Source organism: Trachemys scripta, chromosome 5, assembly GCF_013100865.1.
Source record: "Trachemys scripta elegans isolate TJP31775 chromosome 5, CAS_Tse_1.0, whole genome shotgun sequence".
Classification (NCBI taxonomy): Eukaryota; Metazoa; Chordata; order Testudines; family Emydidae; genus Trachemys; species Trachemys scripta.
The window spans coordinates 98,807,945-98,825,564 of record NC_048302.1 but is presented as its reverse complement, the minus strand read 5'-3'; the positions used below and the strand labels follow the sequence as shown (position 1 = coordinate 98,825,564).

General features: G+C 39.3%; 1 protein-coding gene across 1 annotated transcript in view; it reads right to left on the bottom strand.

Moving 5' to 3' along the window:
• The window catches only part of ARAP2 (ArfGAP with RhoGAP domain, ankyrin repeat and PH domain 2), a 217,483-nt gene that overhangs the window by 39,161 nt on the left and 160,702 nt on the right, over positions 1-17,620 (bottom strand). Inside the window, exons 25-27 of the mRNA XM_034772450.1 lie at positions 11,920-11,994; positions 10,655-10,772; positions 1,272-1,400 (exon numbers count right to left, since the gene is read on the bottom strand). Coding sequence (XP_034628341.1) covers positions 1,272-1,400; positions 10,655-10,772; positions 11,920-11,994 — 322 coding nt within the window. The remainder of the gene's footprint in view (positions 1-1,271; positions 1,401-10,654; positions 10,773-11,919; positions 11,995-17,620) is intronic.

The window sequence follows — 17,620 nt, the reverse complement described above, 5'->3', positions numbered from 1 at the left end:
TGGGGATCAAGGTCTTTGTCTTGATATTCTAAACTCTCAACAGGCTGGGCCCAGCTAACTTCTTCCTCTCCATCCACCAACAACTATATAAATTGCTACTCTCATGGATGGTGTAACTGAAGAATAAAACTAGCTAAAGTAGTGAACAATGTGTTCTTAGTGGTGGAGCTTCCTTCCAAAAAGAACCAAGGATGACAAGAAAAGTTTGCCACCTTAAGGACAACATGCATCTGACTTTTTCTTGTCATCCTTGATTCTTTTTGGAAGGAAGCTCCACCACTGAGACAGACAGACAGATGAAAGATTGACGTCTTTGTGTAACTGGAAGTGAGAGAATAGAAAGGAATATTTATATGGATATGTTGATAGATAGTTTTAATATTTCATTAAGTCTATCAGGAAAAAAATCAGCACTAGGTTTGATTGCCACAAACACCACTCTCATACAACTTGAATCCATAATGTACTGGTTTTCAATCTTTTTTTGTTGTAAAACATGCAACATAGAAATTCCCCTCATGAATCCACCTTCCAATCCCCCATTTTCCCTGAAACAACTACAGTAAACAATTAACTTAACACATGAGATGGCTGTGGCTGTAACTGCTAGATCACATCTCCTCATTTTACATCTGAGCTATGTTTACTCCCTGGGTGCCAGACCTAATTTTCTCTTCCTACCTGTGACTTCTACTGCCCTACTCTCTTTTGCAGTTTGGTTCTGTTGTCCTATGTTTGCTCTAGTGCTCCATTTTGGTGTAATCAGGATACACAGTCAATGATTTTACACCAAAAGGACATTACCCAAAGTAGAGAGGCTCTATGTTGTTTTTAATTGGTCAAAAATATCATCAGAAACATCTCGTTAGGCCTTGACTGGGCTATGAAAAATCTGGATAGACCTTAACTGCGCTACAATTATCAGCAAGCAACACATGGACTATCTAGCAGTGCTTTGTGAGCCAACAGTGGTATGCAGACCAGTTTCTGAACTGCTGCCACAGAGTTTTCCTTGGATGTTTTCATATACTCAAACAATGGATTTTATAGTTTGGGAAAAAAAGAAAACCCATAAACCCACTTGTTTAGAGAAATTCACTGGAACCTTTGGTAGAGCTCTGATTTTTATACTGTGTAGTACTAGAGACTTTCTCAGATATTTCAGTGGTACTTTACACACACAGAACAATCACTGAAACAGTTAGCGAGTTTATGCCATGTTGGTACTTTGACATAAAACATCTAATTTTTCAAAAGATAAATGTACGTACCATTGTAGAGTTTTACTGCATCTGCTGTTAGGAACTTCTTTATTACAAGATACGCAGAGCAAGGCTCAGGTAATGAACTCCAGTGAAGAACTTGTTCCAACACATTCTCTGTGTAGTGTAGAGGGCGCTCTAAAAATGTCAAAAGTGTAAAAAAGAAAACATAACAGACAATAAACAACAAAAACAAAACCACAGGTCCTGGTAGGTTACATAAGCCTAGGTATTAATGTGGATCTCTTTAAAACATGGAACCTTACCTTGTCGGTTGTTCAAGTGAATTCTACAATTAAGCATTTAACTGTTGATCCTCTACCACAACACTTTTGCTGCTATGTTCCAAATAAATTTCAATTTCAAGCAATGCATACCCAGATGAACATCAGCAAAGTGTTTAGAAGAACTCATTATATTGAACTCTTAATGGACCCTTCTGAAAGGACATAAAATACATAACTGTACTATATACTATCTAATGCAAAAGTTAGATTTAAACATAATTTAATATTTTTATTATGGTAACACCGATGGTGCCAGTCCAGTTGGGTCCCATTGTGCGAGGCACTGTACAAAGTGACATTCGCTGCCCCCAAAAGTTTGCAATCTAAACTATAAATATAAAATTTCAGTTATGGCAAATAACTTCCTCTTTCCCATCATCACAATCTGCAGTAATTTATTGGCATAAATTAAATTGTCCATTAAAAAGGACACAAACAGATATTGGGCCAAATTCTTGGCACCACTCCGTTCCCTTTGCAAAATAGTTATGCAGTGCTGGCTTATCAAACCAGGAAATCCACTGACCCTGGCCCAGGAGATACAGCATGATAAAAGAGGGCGTGTGCACAGTGTCAATGCATTTCAGTAATCCCTGAAGGCAGAAACGCACTTTAGGGGAATCAAAAGGTTACACACAGTCAATATGGCCCTGGCCAACCCAAGGATCACGGAACTGTAAAGGTAAAAGCACAAATTGTGCCACTGCTCCCTAGGATACTAATTCAATGCAACTTGGGCTGATGGGCCCAATAGCTACGTGTGTTTTCACACACAGACCCAGACATACCTGCCGACCAAAGTTAAGCTGAATTTCATGGGGGACAAATATGGTATTTCCTTAGCCCCAGGACTTCCCCTTGCCAAATAACTGCTGCAAACAATGGAGGCATAAGATCTCTTTAAAACAAAACAAAGTCACAGGAATACCCTATAATAAAGAATGTTAGACATCGTAACTACAGGGGTCCCTACCAGCTCCTCCTATAATAATTTAAATATTTTCTGTTTTGTAAAATTCTGGGCTGTTTATTGCATTATTTCAGTATACAGGCTTGACATTGAGTGATTAATCAAATTCACTCATTTGTAAACATCATTTTGAATTTTAGGAAATTATCAACTTGAGTAATCCCTTCAAAAATATTTAACAATACCATTTTATTAAAGTTTCAACTGTTATATATTTACTATGGTAGGTCCCAGAGGCCTCCCCCCCAGCTCCCAATCAAGACCAGCACCAAATTGTTATAGATACTGTACAAATGCAGGAGTAGTTAAGGACACAACACAAAATCTTATAAATGGTGCTTGTTGCAGGATTAGAGACTAAGAGTGCCCCCTCTCCCCTTGGTAGGAGACTCATTTATTTGATCCAAGTGTCAGGACTTCCTTCTCAGAATACTGATCAGAGGGCATGCCCTGGAGCACCACGCCCCCCCCTTCTCTAACCTCTTCCCTGGCTGAGAATGCAAATGGGAAGCATAGATGGGGGAAGGGGCTTGTGTTGAGGAGGAAGATCCCCTGCCCATCCACTGGCCAATTCAGATGGTGTGTGGGAGCTGATGGCCTCCAGCAAACCCTCCTCTCTTATGTGTTTAAGCATTCTTGGGCATGCAGCAGCCTTTTCTTGCTGCTGAAAGTTGTCTCATCCACTCCACCCTATAGGTGATGTCATTATCACACCCGGGTTTCCAGGCTTCCTATGGGCCTAATCAGATTATCTTAGGGGTCAGGAAATAATTTTTTTCCTCTGACAAGATTGGGAAGGTGTCTGGTGGGTTTTTATTTTATTTTTTTTACCTTCCTAAAAATGCTATTGGCCCGGTAGGTGGAGATGATAAAGATAAGGGATAGTAACCCACTTCTAAAAAAGGAGGAGGTAATAAAAGTTAGTAAGTGTCACTGTACCTTGGAGTCAGTGTCCAGTGTGACTAAGAGGCTTCAAGAGGCAAGATCCTGGGATAAACCTGAGCACTGGACTCAGAAGGAAATTATAGAGCCTGTGAAGTCCTCCCCTCGCCCCCGAGACTCAGTCTTCACAGTCTGAGCAACCTTTCATCTCTGCCTTCATTCCCTCTGGCATGAAGGTGATGCAATTCAACAATTCGCTAAATTATGAATTTGGTAGTGGGTATCTAACTAAGGGAGCAAGCTTCATTCTTTGATTGTATGTTGTGATTTAACCCTGTACTGGACTCAATTAAATGTCTGGTAGTTTTTGAGAAGGAGGAAGATCAGCACCCCATTTAATATTAAAAATAATAAAGCTGAGGCCTATCTTTTTAAATCCTTCATATTATCCCTAGCATGGATAGGTTTCCATGATCCTGGGTGCCTGATCAATATAGGTATATTTTTTATAAAATGCCTCGGTGGCTTAGGAGACTTTTTGAAAATATTTTAATATATTGAGACATTTTGAGAAAGGCATTTTCATAAACATTTGTTAATTTCCCCCAGTAACATTTCTTAGATTTAATATTAATCTGAATGTATAATGTTATCCTACTTTATATAAACTAATTACAGCAAGTTTTCAGTTTGCATTGTCACAACAATTGAAACAAATAAATATAATGTGACTCAATGGAATGTAGGCTCAGTAGGCTGAGCTGTGCTGGGAGAGAACAACATGGCACTCTTTAAACAATGTGCTCAGGAGTCTTTAAGGCCAGAATTTTGAAGAGCTCAGTGCCACAACTGAAACCGGATTTTCAAAAAAGTGCCTAGCTCTCATTAAGGCACCAAAAAAAGCAGTCAGATTTTCAGAAGAATTGGTTGGGCGCACATTGGGCATTGAACTGTTTTGAAACTCAGGAAACAATTGGGGTCAGAAAGTTCAGCCCTCTATTTCTAAAAGGCTTCTGCCTCCTAAACAGCGAGGGAGAAGCATGGCACCTAGAAGGTCTTGCTACCTGTTTTAAAAAAAGAACAGGAGTATTCTATGCAAGCACAGGCAGCCAGACATGCATATGGACACATCATTGCAGTAACACCCTTGGGGTTGGTCAGTACTGCAAACTGCACTAGTAGAACCTCTTTTCTTGCACAATGGCCCACTGGGAGAGAGGTATGATGGCATCTCTTTTATTCACCAGCACAGTGCAGTGGGAGGCATAATTTAGCTTTGCATAAGAAATGATTTACTTATAGGCATATTAACCCAGTTATTAAGCTTTTTTGTAATTGTTCAGAAATGATGATTATGGGGCAGTTTAGCAATAGTCTTCTATGGTCAGTAATTCAATAGTCCCTTTAAAACTGTGCCTGTACAGGAACTTTTATTAAAGTAACACTAACTTTGGAAGAGATTTAGGAGTGGGGTGGTCCTTTAAATGTAATAACATTAAACCAACTCATTTCCTTTGTAAAAGAGTTAAAATTCACTCTAAAGCAAAACCAAAAAAAAAAAAGCCAAGCTGAACCTGGCACATCACCATATTTTCCTAGAATATAAATGCTCCCAAAGTAAACACCTACTCTTTTATTTATAGCTACATTTAAGACCATCTGTCATCATAGATTATATGGTACATAAATCATCATGCTAAAATGCATTAGCTATTTTGCTGGCAACATACCTCCTTTACAAGCTATCCATCTCACAAATATTACTAAAAAATGACATTGATCCTATTTGATAATAGCATATGGTACTATGAGTTCTCTGCAAAAGGCCAGATAATTTTACCAATTATTTCAACTGTTCTATATGTAAATAATTTAGTTGATTTTTAATATTGTAATTTCAGTATTTCTAACATCAAATGGTCAACATATACTTCCAATTACCCTGTTACTAAGGTCATTATGCATTTGCTGGTAAATATCCAGAACAAGTTATTTTAGTCTGAAACAGCAATAATGAGAAGGAAATTACATTTCAGATAATACAAGATGTTAATTTTCTTGACTTCTGAGGGTTCATTTTCAGCATGGTGCCCAAGAAATTGTTTGACAGTACACAAAAAAGTGCAGCTCCCCAGAGACTGCAGAGTAGACTCTAATGAACTGAATCTCCCAATGCCCTGTACAGGTGCCAATAGACAAGTACAATGATACATGCTAAAAATACTTTATCTTCTGTACTGATGTGTCTGAAAGAAGTTGTGATCATCAGCATGATTTGAAGCAAAACAGGCAAATCTTATCATCTGGGTCTCCCAGTCTCTTCTCTTATTTGTGTCTTTTAGACTAAGCTCCTTGGGACAGGGACTGTACAGTCCACAGCATGACAAACAAATGTATTAAATAATAACATTAACAAAGGCAACTTGGAGACCAAATATATTTTGTTGGCTCTTATCTCCCCAGTTTGGGTCCAGGAGTAAAGCGTGTCTTAGCTGTAGCATTATATATATATTAGCCCAATTAATTTTTATATATATTTCAGGCAAAGAATTAAAGAAGTGCTGATAATGAGATCTGAGCCTTTGAGGTCATTATGGGAGTCAATGGGAGTCTTTCCATTAATTTTAATCAAAGTTGGGTCAGGCCTTATCTGGAGCTGTGATGTGAACTTCTAAAACAAGGATTGATCCTGAGAGGCACTGCGTATCCACCTACTCCTATATCAGGACTAGACCATAGTTAAATTTGTGGCAGACTAGCTTTCATGACTTTAAGGCCAGAAGGGACCATTAGATATGACCTCCTGTATTTCACAGGCCTTTACATTTTACCCAGCTACCATTGTATTGAGCCAAATAACCTGTATTTAGCTAAAGTGTATCCATGAGAAAGGCATTCAATCTTGATTTGAAGAACCTCTCTACACCCATTATTATTTTTTCAATAAATGTTCTTATGTTCAGTTTGGGTTAGATGTTTATGTCTATCTAGAATCAAGGTATTTTAGCCTTGCTTCTCAGAATTTCTTGGCACATGCCATAATATTTTATGTTAGTTTGCATGGCCAATATATCAAATTTGCCTCTTCTGTAGACTACAGTACTCTGTAGCACATAAATTAATATAAAGTTGCCTTTATTTTCAAGCCTCAATGGAAGTCTCAAATTAAATTTCTGGGAATCTTAATTTTCTTTAATCTGAAATTATATTAAAGCTAAAAGAAATGTGACACTTTGCTTCTGATCTCCTTTCCCTTTCCTCCTCTCTTCTGTTATTTAAAGATTAGCTATTTTTGTATTTACTATATAAGGGGCAGTATTTCTTGCATGGTAACTTTTCTCCATTAGTCTTTGTTTTTAGTTTCAACCTTGGGAAGAACTGCTTTTAAGTTTAGCCAGGATTCCACAGAATCTCCACTGAACAAGAGCCTCTCCTGGGTTTACTAATCTCATTCCCCACTTCCAACAATTTATCCGCTTCCTGTATTGCACAGGTCCCCCCCTCAACTCTGAGGAGTAGGGATTACAGGCTGCTTGTACCAGTAGGTCCCTCAGGAAGACTTTCGAACAACAGAAACATACAGGCTTCTGTTGACTTAACCGAGACACAATCAGGTCTTCTGTGTTTAGTTAGTTTGCCTCCTATTTATTGTTAACTCCCTGAACTTTGTGAATCTCTGGCTTTTATTGGCTTCCCCCAGGCCCCTATCATACACAGGGCTTGTAGGGTCTCCCCCTAAACTTGGTTTTACACCTCCTCCAACATCACTAGTTCAGTCAGCCTTTCAGGCCAACGCTGTACTCGTCATTGCATCCAAAATACTTCACAACCTAGCTTTCCAGCGTCTTTGCTTTTATCTCTTTCCACTACCCCCATCCCCCTCCTTTCATATCCCCTTAAATCCTCATTTGCCAAATTTGTACTCCATTTCAGTACTTCAGCAAATGAGTAAATTTCAGGTACTATCTAAATAATAAATAATCTGTTTGTATTCATCATTTGTCATCAAAGTCAGTCAAAATGAATAGGTCAATAAAATGCCAAAGTTTTGTGATCCCTCTGGCTGCATTACAGGTAAGAGTCTTTGATGCCATTACAACCTCTTTGGAGCCAACCAATGCTCATGCATTCTAAGATGTTGAGGAGAGTTTTGACACTTAATTTAATTGAAAAATAGTGATTCAATCCCATTATGTTTGCTGATACTGCGAGGTCAGCACTAAGTATGGCAGCAATTCTGGTAATTCTTTAAGGCAAGGGTTCTCAACCTTTTTCTTTCTGAGCCCACTTCTCCCCCGCCACATTCTATAAAAACTCCACGGCCCACCCGTGTCACAATAATGGGTTTTCTGCACATAAAAGCCAGGGCCGACGTTAGGTGGTAGCAAGCAGGGCCTCATGCCACAGAGGCCCCCGCAAAGCTACATTGCTCAGGTTTAGGCTTCGGCTTCAGCCTCGGGTGAAGGGGCTCAGGGCCTGGGCTTCCACCCCATGCGGCAGAGCTTCCTGTCCTGAGTCCCAGTGAGTCTAATGCTGGCCCTGCTTGGCGGCCCCCCTGAAACCTGATTGCAGTGCCCCCAGGGGGCCTCAGACCCCTAATTGAGAACCTCTGCTTTAAGGGGTTTTCAAAATTATATTCCAGATCAGCCATTTGGGGATTATCCATGGCAATCCAGGGAATTTGACAATCCCAGTTTTCACAACTTTCCTCCCATTTAATTTATTGTTTTTAAATTTAATAAAGAATGGCCCATGTCAGAGAAACAAATTATTTCACATTTTGCAAAGACGACGACCAAACTATATAGGTACCACATTATTCTATACCACACAAACACACAGAAATGTAAAAACTCTATAAACCTTACTTTGTACACACTATACATGTTTTTTTCCTAAGGCTATGTATATCTTTCAAAATGTCAAAATGGCCCCTGTGGTTAGTGAGTGGGTGACAAGATACAAAATATTAGTAATAATATGTCCATGATGGCATAGCTGCAGTCCTTCTCTTACTATGTTTAAATTTATAACAGAATGTACCTTCATTTTAATAACTTCTGTCATTTTAACCGTGAGTTCCAGCATTAAAACTGCACTCCAAGTGTTGGATTAGTAGCAGAGATTCAGTACTTACAACACTTTTTTTATTTCTCCTTATAACTTATGAACTATATTGTGACCTTTTGGCCTTTGGTGTTGTCAGCTTTACAGTGATGTTTACAGCAGTGTTCCAAGACCTCATTATGTATCTTACAGCCCAGTGTGATAAATGTAAAATGATACAACTTTTGCTTGTGTTTTTTTCTAGCTTTTTAAAACTAAATTGACTGAAAAAAATTAACAAGAGTGCATTCTCTCTAAAGAACTGCATACTTTCTTCGAGCATCTTCTCCCAAAAAGTCAGTATTACTTATGAACCAAATGCTGATCTTCCATTCTGAATACATTTTGTGTTTGAAACATTATTATATGAGTCTATTATTTTTTTTTCTGGAAGTATGGGCCATAAATTTACCAAGTTTACCAAGAACCAACAACATTTTTCTACCACATATTTATGAGCCTTCAAGCCAACTTATTAAATCATTTTTTAATTTCTGGAGGAAAGGATCACTTTGAAATTCTGATGCCCAAAGAGGTGGAATGGACCTTTATTATATTTATAGGCTTTATGTTTTGACTTTTTGTTTTAGGTTTCCACTACAACTAAGAGGGAACTGGAGATTCTTAGAGATGTATCATCCCTACTTGCATCTGAAGAAGTGAGGTTCTTACCCATGAAAGCTTATGCTCCCAGTACTTCTGTTAGTCTCAAAGGTGCCACAGGACCCTCTGTTGCTTTTTACATCCCTATTTGTATTCCATACATGGGTGCACACACGTGCCATGCTCCTGAGTCCAGAAGTTTTCCTTAGCAATGTCTATTGACCCCCATGTGCATCATGCTTCCTCTTGTGCTCGCAGCCGAGGGCACATAATAGGTTGTGCGGGTCGACGCCTCTCCAGTGTCCTTACTGCTGAGTAAGGGTCCATAGCAGAGGGGATGGAGGGTGAGTATTGGAATACAAATAGGGACCATACATCTAAGTAAACCTCCTCTTCTTCTTCGAATGATGGTCCCTATATGTATTCTATATGTGGGTGAGTAGCAAGCAGTGATCAGCATGGAGGTGGATGTAGAGGAAGTGCAATCTGTAGTACGGCATGGCCTACAGCGGAATCTGCAGCTATCGCTCGGTCGACGTGAATGTGGAGACCGAGTTCCAGAGAGCACAACAGATGTCTTGCCATGGGACATCTGCAAGGCAGGCTGATGTGGCTGCTTGTGCTGATACAGAGTGCACTGTGACTCCATCAGGTGGTGGCACATTAGATTGTGTTTAGTATTTGCTGATGCACCTGGAGACCCATTTGGAGATTCATTGGGAGCAGAGGGCTTGGCCCTTAGATCAGTCAGCAATGGTTACAAAGTTTCAGCGATGTGCAAAAGGAACTACTATCTACACCTATAACTATATACAAATGGACAGAAGCCACTGTCATAGCAAAAGCTAAAAGCGCAAAGGAACAGGGGTTCTGACTAAGGCCATATGGCAGTGTGACAGGGTGCTAAGCAGAAAACTGCTTAGCCAACCCTCTGTCACTCCAGCTCCAATTAAGGGAGGTGAATTGGAGCTGGATAGACCACCTGGCCCTCATCGGGGAAGCTTGAACAGCTGCTGCCTCATCAGGCTGGGGCTAGATAAGAGCCCCACGGGAAGGAAGTCGGGGGGAGCTGGAAAGAGAAAAGGTGCAGTAGAGGAAAAACAGAGAGATAGCTTGCCCCCTTTCTCCTGCTGGTGGACTGCAAGAAGGGGACTACTTATATGGTGGAAAGGTGATGGGAACACAGCCTGTAAATAAAAGCACCAGGTGGGCACTGCACCTAAAGGTCTCTGTGTGACTTTCTCTGCCCAGTGGGGGCAGGAGGACTCTGCAGGGATGCTGTTACAAGCAGTAACAGGGAACCGGACAGGCATTGGCCCATCTGAAATATTATACCCTCATCTCTGAGCACAAGGGGACACTGCTAAGGAAAACTTCCAGACTTAGGTTCCTGGTGCACATCCGCACCCATGTATGGAATACATGTAGGGACCATCACTCGAAGAAGAACTATGGAGTTTTGATTTGGTTAACTTTCCAAAAGAAACCAATAATAATATGGTAAGAAAACACACAAATATTGTTGAAAAAAAAAAGTCACTAACCTAGCTCTCCATTTTCAATCACTTCAAAAGCAGCCCAGATCTCATCCTTGTTGGGAATGATGTTTTTTATTCCTAATACATCATTAGTTAATTCTTCTGCCTCTGTCAAAGGCGATACCTGTGATACAGATTGTAGGAGTTCAGAATTTAATAAATAGTTTCTGAAGTACTAATGGCTTCTGACTTGTGCAGACATTTTATACTTTTGTAATGGAAAAACAGTCCAACTTTTTCTTTTTAAGCACAATCACAGAAATACCAAGTTTGTGAATCCAATAATTATTTCTCAAATTGCTGGCCAGTACATTTTCATCAACTTTGTTGCATCAGATTGGAAGTTATCCAGCTAAAAACTGTAACTTCAAACCTTTCCCTTTATCTTCACCCCTTCTTCCCCCCAAATCAAAGCACTACAGCTCAGTTCCATGTGAAACAGAAAGAAAGAGCACGCTGTGATCTGAAAGGTAACAATTACTACAGACACACTATGTTTTTTGGTACAGTTCTCCCTCTCTGCCCCTCTCCCATCCCAGTCAATGATACAGAATTTTTTGGTCTTTAAAAACAAAAAAAATCTGAGTTTTTTTGTTGATATGTCCCATGCAGCATAAAATGATAATGAAATGGAACTAGACAACCCTAACAAGGTTAATAGGTATTTTGCTAAAATTGCTTTTCTAATAATATCTACCCTTCATTATAGCAGAAATTTAATGTTATCCTTTACATTTGAACATTAGAGTAGTATTGCTTAGAGTCCAGTACTTTTCAGGAGTGCTATTAGACCCGAGGCTGGAAATCTCAATTATAGTGAGTGGGGAGGTTAGGCTTCTCAGCACCTAAGCAAGGCAGACAGCCTCTGGCAGAAAGAGACATCAGGAGGAAGGCCTTCTAAATGACCTTGTGCTGCTAAATAAACTGCAGAAATCACTAGGCAATTGTTAGTATTCCTATCTATTGCAGCAGGACAGTGGTGTCGCTGTGAGCATCAATACTGCTGTACCCTGCCATAAAACTGAAAGAGGAGGTCTCTGCTTTAAAATTATGCCATAGCCTTCTGCTTAAAAGTACAAGAGAAATACTATTTACAGATTTTAATTAAGCCACAGCTTGAATGTAATAAATAAATAAAGAAATAAAATAAAGATGGGAAAAGAAATGAACTAATAAACACAAATGTAACAACAGACATGCTAAAACATGCAAATTTGTTTCACTTCATAAAAAAAGTTTATCAACAAGTTATAACAATTTTACATACTAACCCTTATTATAATACTACAGTCTGGCTCTTTTCTTTCCACATAAACTTCAATTAACAAATCTCCAGCTTGGGAAACCTAACACAAAACACATAAGTTACAAAAATTAAAATGCATTGAAATGTATATAGCTTTTTTCATAATTGGGAAAATACAATCATTATTTCACAGCAATGATAGAGTCTTATCAATACACAAACCTTCTTCCATTTTCTAAGCTGCAGAAAGAACCAGCATCCATCTGATCAATCATAGATAGGTCTCTGTGTCTGTCATGGAGGTTGCAGAAAACATGGACTTTCCACGACTTCCGTGACTTCTGCAGTGGTCAGTATGGCTGTCCCCAGGTCCGCCCAAACAGCTGGCTCCGGGGTCAGGTGCTGCTCAGGCAGCCCTGGGCAGTGGTCCCCAGGGTGGCCAGAGCAGCCACTGGCCCCCCAATCGACCAGCAGCGACTCCCCTCTGTCCCCGCAAGATTTAGTCAGGAGTATTTATAGTATAAATCATGAACAGGTCACGGGCCATGAATTTTTGTTTATTGCCTGTGACCTGTCCGTGACTTTTACTAAAAATACCCATGACTAAATTGTAGCCTTAATCATAGGAAGTCTCTACTGTAGGGTTGGTAACTGATTCAGGAAGAAATCTGAACTTGACTAATGCAGTCATGATCATATCTATCAAAATGCATATGAATTTTGAAGTATAGGTTCAGAAACAGGAATTCTAGCTAGACCAGTCATGGGTGAATATTATCGGGAAGACAGTCTGTGCTTCAGAGATCCACCTCCAGAGTGCAAGTCAGAGGAGATCTGTGTTTAGTTGTCCAAGCTTGGAAATTCAATCTGTCGTATTAGCCAAACTGTATGGTCAGAAGTTGATCTCAAATTTACCTGATTCACTCACCAACGTAAACCCATTTCACAACTATGATAAAAGAACAACTTGGGGTAGGGAAGAGTTCATAAAGCTCCTAATGCCCTTTGCATGGCAAAAGTTCTATTTCTCAGAGATTTTAAACTCTTCATCCACAACCACAAACCAGACAGGAGCTAATGCAACTCACCCTGGCAGCATAGCCAGTTCATATTGTCATATGGTCCCCTATTGCTGCACCTGCAGAACAACTGATGTTCCTGAGCATGATTCCTGGCAAAGTCAATGGAACAGAAATTAAACTTCTCTGCCTTAATATGACAGTGGAAGTTAATGATGGTCCATCTGCAGCTTCTAGGTTGTTTTTCTAGGGTATTAGGCTGCCTGGAGCATCTGCTCTCCAGCATTGTATCTTTGCTATCTACATCACAAATTACTGCTGAAGAATTTGTATGGGCTTTGGAGAAGACATAGCATACATGCTACTATAACACTTCGATATGATTCTTTTTTCCTTTCAACTTAGTTCATCATTCATTTGCTTCCCCTCACAGGATGAAGGAGAATATATAGCTCTTTATATGAGAAAGCCAATGGTTTGGATTTTGGGGGTGGTGGTGGGAGAATGTGGGACAGACTTTAATAAGAAACAGGGCAACAATTAATTAGAAATTAATTGATCATTAACTAAAATAGTTTAAAAACAACATTTAAAGTTCAATCCCCCCTAGCGCTTGCACACACTTTTTTGCTTTGTTAATTATTTCATGAAAAAATACAATCATAAAAATTTCTATTTACAGTGGACACCAATAAAAATAGGATATTTATCACCTTCGGTATTTACATTAACTGAGGGGTTTGTGTTGTTTGCAATGAAAAGTATAGTGAATACTGCAAATTCCTGATAACAGTAAAGACTGGTGGTCAGTAAAAGTCTATTTTAATGGTACCTATGTAATCTTTTAGAAATATGTATGACTTTAGTAAGTGGTCATGTTGACAAAATGGACAAAATAATGTTGGTCATGTTGAAAATAATGGCACGTAAATGTACAGAAAAACAAAAGGAAATATTCCTACATGCAACGTGTAATCGTTTTGTGGAATTCACTGTTCTGAAAGTCAAAGTTTTAAGATAAAATTAAGATCTTTTAAAAAAAAATCTGTAATCATTAATAGCATTAATATGCGGTTATGCATATTAAGTGTAACCAAACCATCTGCTTCCAATCAGAAATAAAACAAGTATTCTGTCCCCTGCACATTTACACTCTCCATGGACAGCTTTGGGCAATCGGCTAAAGGCTTCAAGGATATTTTTTTTCACTCCCATCTAGATATTGGCCAACACTGAAAATAGGACGCTAAGTTTAATGGGCCAGTGGTCTGGCAAATATTGTGCTAATAAGTAGAATTTTTTCATGATCAGATTAAATAAACTGATTTTATGTTGACTATATATTAGTTCATATATCCAGAAATAAAAATTGTAACATTCTTGTTAACTCAGACCTTTACTAAGGACTTGATAATTATGGAAGTAAGGAGAAAACAGAATTTAATGATGACCAAGTGGGATATATAAAAACTCCAAACTACTACTTCTTTGTTTTTTGTTTTTTGTTTAAATGAACTGATAGAGAATTTTCTATAGGAATCTGGCTTGCTCATTCATAACTATAAAGCCATCTACATTGTGAACGACAAATTTCATTGTTCCAAAGATAAAATATCGAGTGACTTAAGTACTGAGGCTAGGTGCAGAACCTACACTCTTAAGAAGATAGTCATATGCCAATTTAAAGGGGCATAATTTGAAACCCTGTGATTGTGTTTACAGTAGCAGGGTTTCAGGGAAGATATAATATGGAAGAGAATGAAAAGAGTGTGGGGAAAGGGGGAGGTTAATAGTTAATTTGAAAAAAACTGGACCTTTCATATTTGATCCAATATCAAGACTAGCATCCAAATGATGGTAAGTACAATAATTTGGGTCACAATTCTGAGACACAGACACAATCATGCTAAACAACACACACCTACATGCATATATATGGGTTAAAACCTAAGGAGGCTGAACAGGGCAAACAGATTCAAGCTTCATAGTGTATGTAATAGGATATTGAGTAGAATAATGAGGTTGCAAGGGAAGCTATGAAAAAATGTTTTGATTAGTTTACAGAGACTGAGAAGTAAATACACTGCATCACTCAATTTCTACCAACATTGACATAATGGAGAAATTGTGACTTTAAAGTTAGTTTAGCTCCTGAGAATAGAAAACCAAACAGAAGCATTTGTGAGGGAAAGCATTATGATGCTACTTTGAAGAAAGCTTCTTAATTACAGTGGCACAGACTCTGAAAATCTTAGTTCCTGGTAAAGTTTGCTTTTTAGATATTACAAAATAGGGTTGCAAGAAAGAATGAAGTTGACATTTGATTTCTACTGGGCTTATGTAAACAACTGTACATAAAAGAAATGTGCTGCAAATTACAAATAGCTGGCAAAATGTTTGGCAGATAGAACACAAAGAGTGGTTAATGAACTGCCAACTGGAATGGAAAACAAGATCATCTTAAGTGACAATTCAGACATGAGACCTTTCTTGGGTTGCAAAAGAAATCTGGGCACGTTAGCTTTTCCATAAAGTTTTCTATATCCCCTTTATGTTTGTTCATTTTAAGTGCCTGCATTATTTACTCTCCCTGCTCTAGCTCCTACATGAATGTATTATGATGGAACAACAACTATCGTTCCAGAGAGCAGTGTTTTGACTCTCAGACCTTAATTGAAATAAGATTCTCACTCAGGCTACACCTACACTTGGGGTGTGATTCCCAGCTTTCATAGACATGCTAGTTCTCATAGAGCTAATGCACTACAAATAGTAGTATAGCTGTGGAAACACAGGCTACTGACTCACTCTGCAGAAGCAGCTGCCTCCCTCTCCAACTGACCTGATACAGCAATGAAGTTGGGAGGGTTTTCCTAAATTGCTTGTCTGCTTAAACTGTGGTGATAGGAGCATGGGGGATTTTGCTGCCTTTCTTGATCTATCACCTCCCCTTTCTCTGTACAAGGGGTGTATAGGTTCTTGAAGGCAGGGAAGCAGCCTCATAGGCTATGAGCTGCAGAGAGCTGCTTCCCCCGCCTTTGAGATCCTATATACAGTACACACGCACGCACACAGACGCTGCTGATGCAGGTGTGGTGTGGATGCAGATAAAAGATAGAGTGCAGATCGTGAGTTGGATACAAGTGGATTCTTGTGGATGCAGATCAGATGCGGACCCGTATTTTTGTATCCAAGCAGGGTTCTACCTATGGTTACATATGCAGGGCAGCTAATCCATGCTGCTCTTTGCTGTTCCCACGGCTACACTACTTTTTGTAGCATGCTAGCTCTAGCAGAGCCAGTGCATGGTTGTCGTGAGATGAGAATCACACACGCCTCTGGCTCCAAGTTCAGATGTAGACACAATTTCAAAGGACTAGATGACCGTGTACCTTATGCAGTGTCAGTTTGCAGCCAGCTGCAAGTCACATTCATAATACTAAAGAGGAAGGTTGGGCTTTTTAAAAGCACTCAGTATTGGCCTAACTCTCTTCCCAGTGAAGTCCATGGTAATACCCACTAATTTCAATAGAACATAACCACCACCATACTAATGGTCCATCTAGCCCAGTATTCTGTCTTCTGACAGTGGCCAGTGCTAGATGCTTCAGAGGGAATGAACAGAACAGGCAATCATTGAGTGATTCCCCTGTCATCCATTCATAGCTTCTGACAGTCAGCATAGGGAAACCCAGAACATGGTGTTACATCCCTGACAGTCTTGGCTATAGCCATTGATGGATGGACCTATCCTCCATGAACTTATCTAATTATTTTTTGAAGCCCATTATAACAGTTTTGGCCTTCACAACATCCTCTGGCAATAAGTTCCATAGGTTGATTGTGAGAAGTAGTTAGGCCAGTGCTGTGTGCTTTTGAAAATCCCACTTAGAATATTTAGCAGGTAGGATAAAAGCACAGTACCCTAGAAGAAGTTTCTGGAGCCACTGTGCTTTAGGCAGGCAGGCAGAACACCCCTTGGAGAGGATGCAGTCTATATACCTTGTCCTCCATGCATGCACAAAACAGCTCTCAGAGGAGTGCATGAATACACGAGTGTATTTACATATGCATGAGATACATATAGCAAGTTTCAAAAAGGTTCACTTTAAAGCTTCGACATCACAGTAATATATTAGAAGCGTCTGATCCAGCAAAAATTACTCTTTGCAGTTGCTGACACATAGAAGTTCCACAAGACTCAGTTGCTGCTTGGCCACAGAGACTAATCCTAATTCAGAAGGGAAAATGTATGAATTTTGACAATCGAATTGCCACATATGGCCATCAAAGTCTTGGGAACAATATCAGAGGGACTTCAAATGAAACAGAGATAGGAGCACTCCTTACATTTTAACATGGTATCAGGTTATTTCCTGCCTTACTAAAACCAAACGTAAGGACAGCGCTGATAAAGGAGAACGGGGCAGGGATACATTACTTTATTTTAGAAGATTTTCCTGCTCAGAACAACTCCAAACTCAAACCCAAATTAACCCCTGGGACACAAATTCTCAGAACTTTTAAATCTGAACTTTAAAACAGAAATGCCCACAGTCAGGCTTTCAAAATGAAGCAATAAAATCAGCCATTGGTGAGCGTTTGCAGCCTATGTTTTACAAAGAATGAGAGGACAGAGTATTTTCAAGTGGGGATGCTTAACTTCATGCAGGTGAGAAACAAAGTTAGAATCTGTGCACTTGTCTG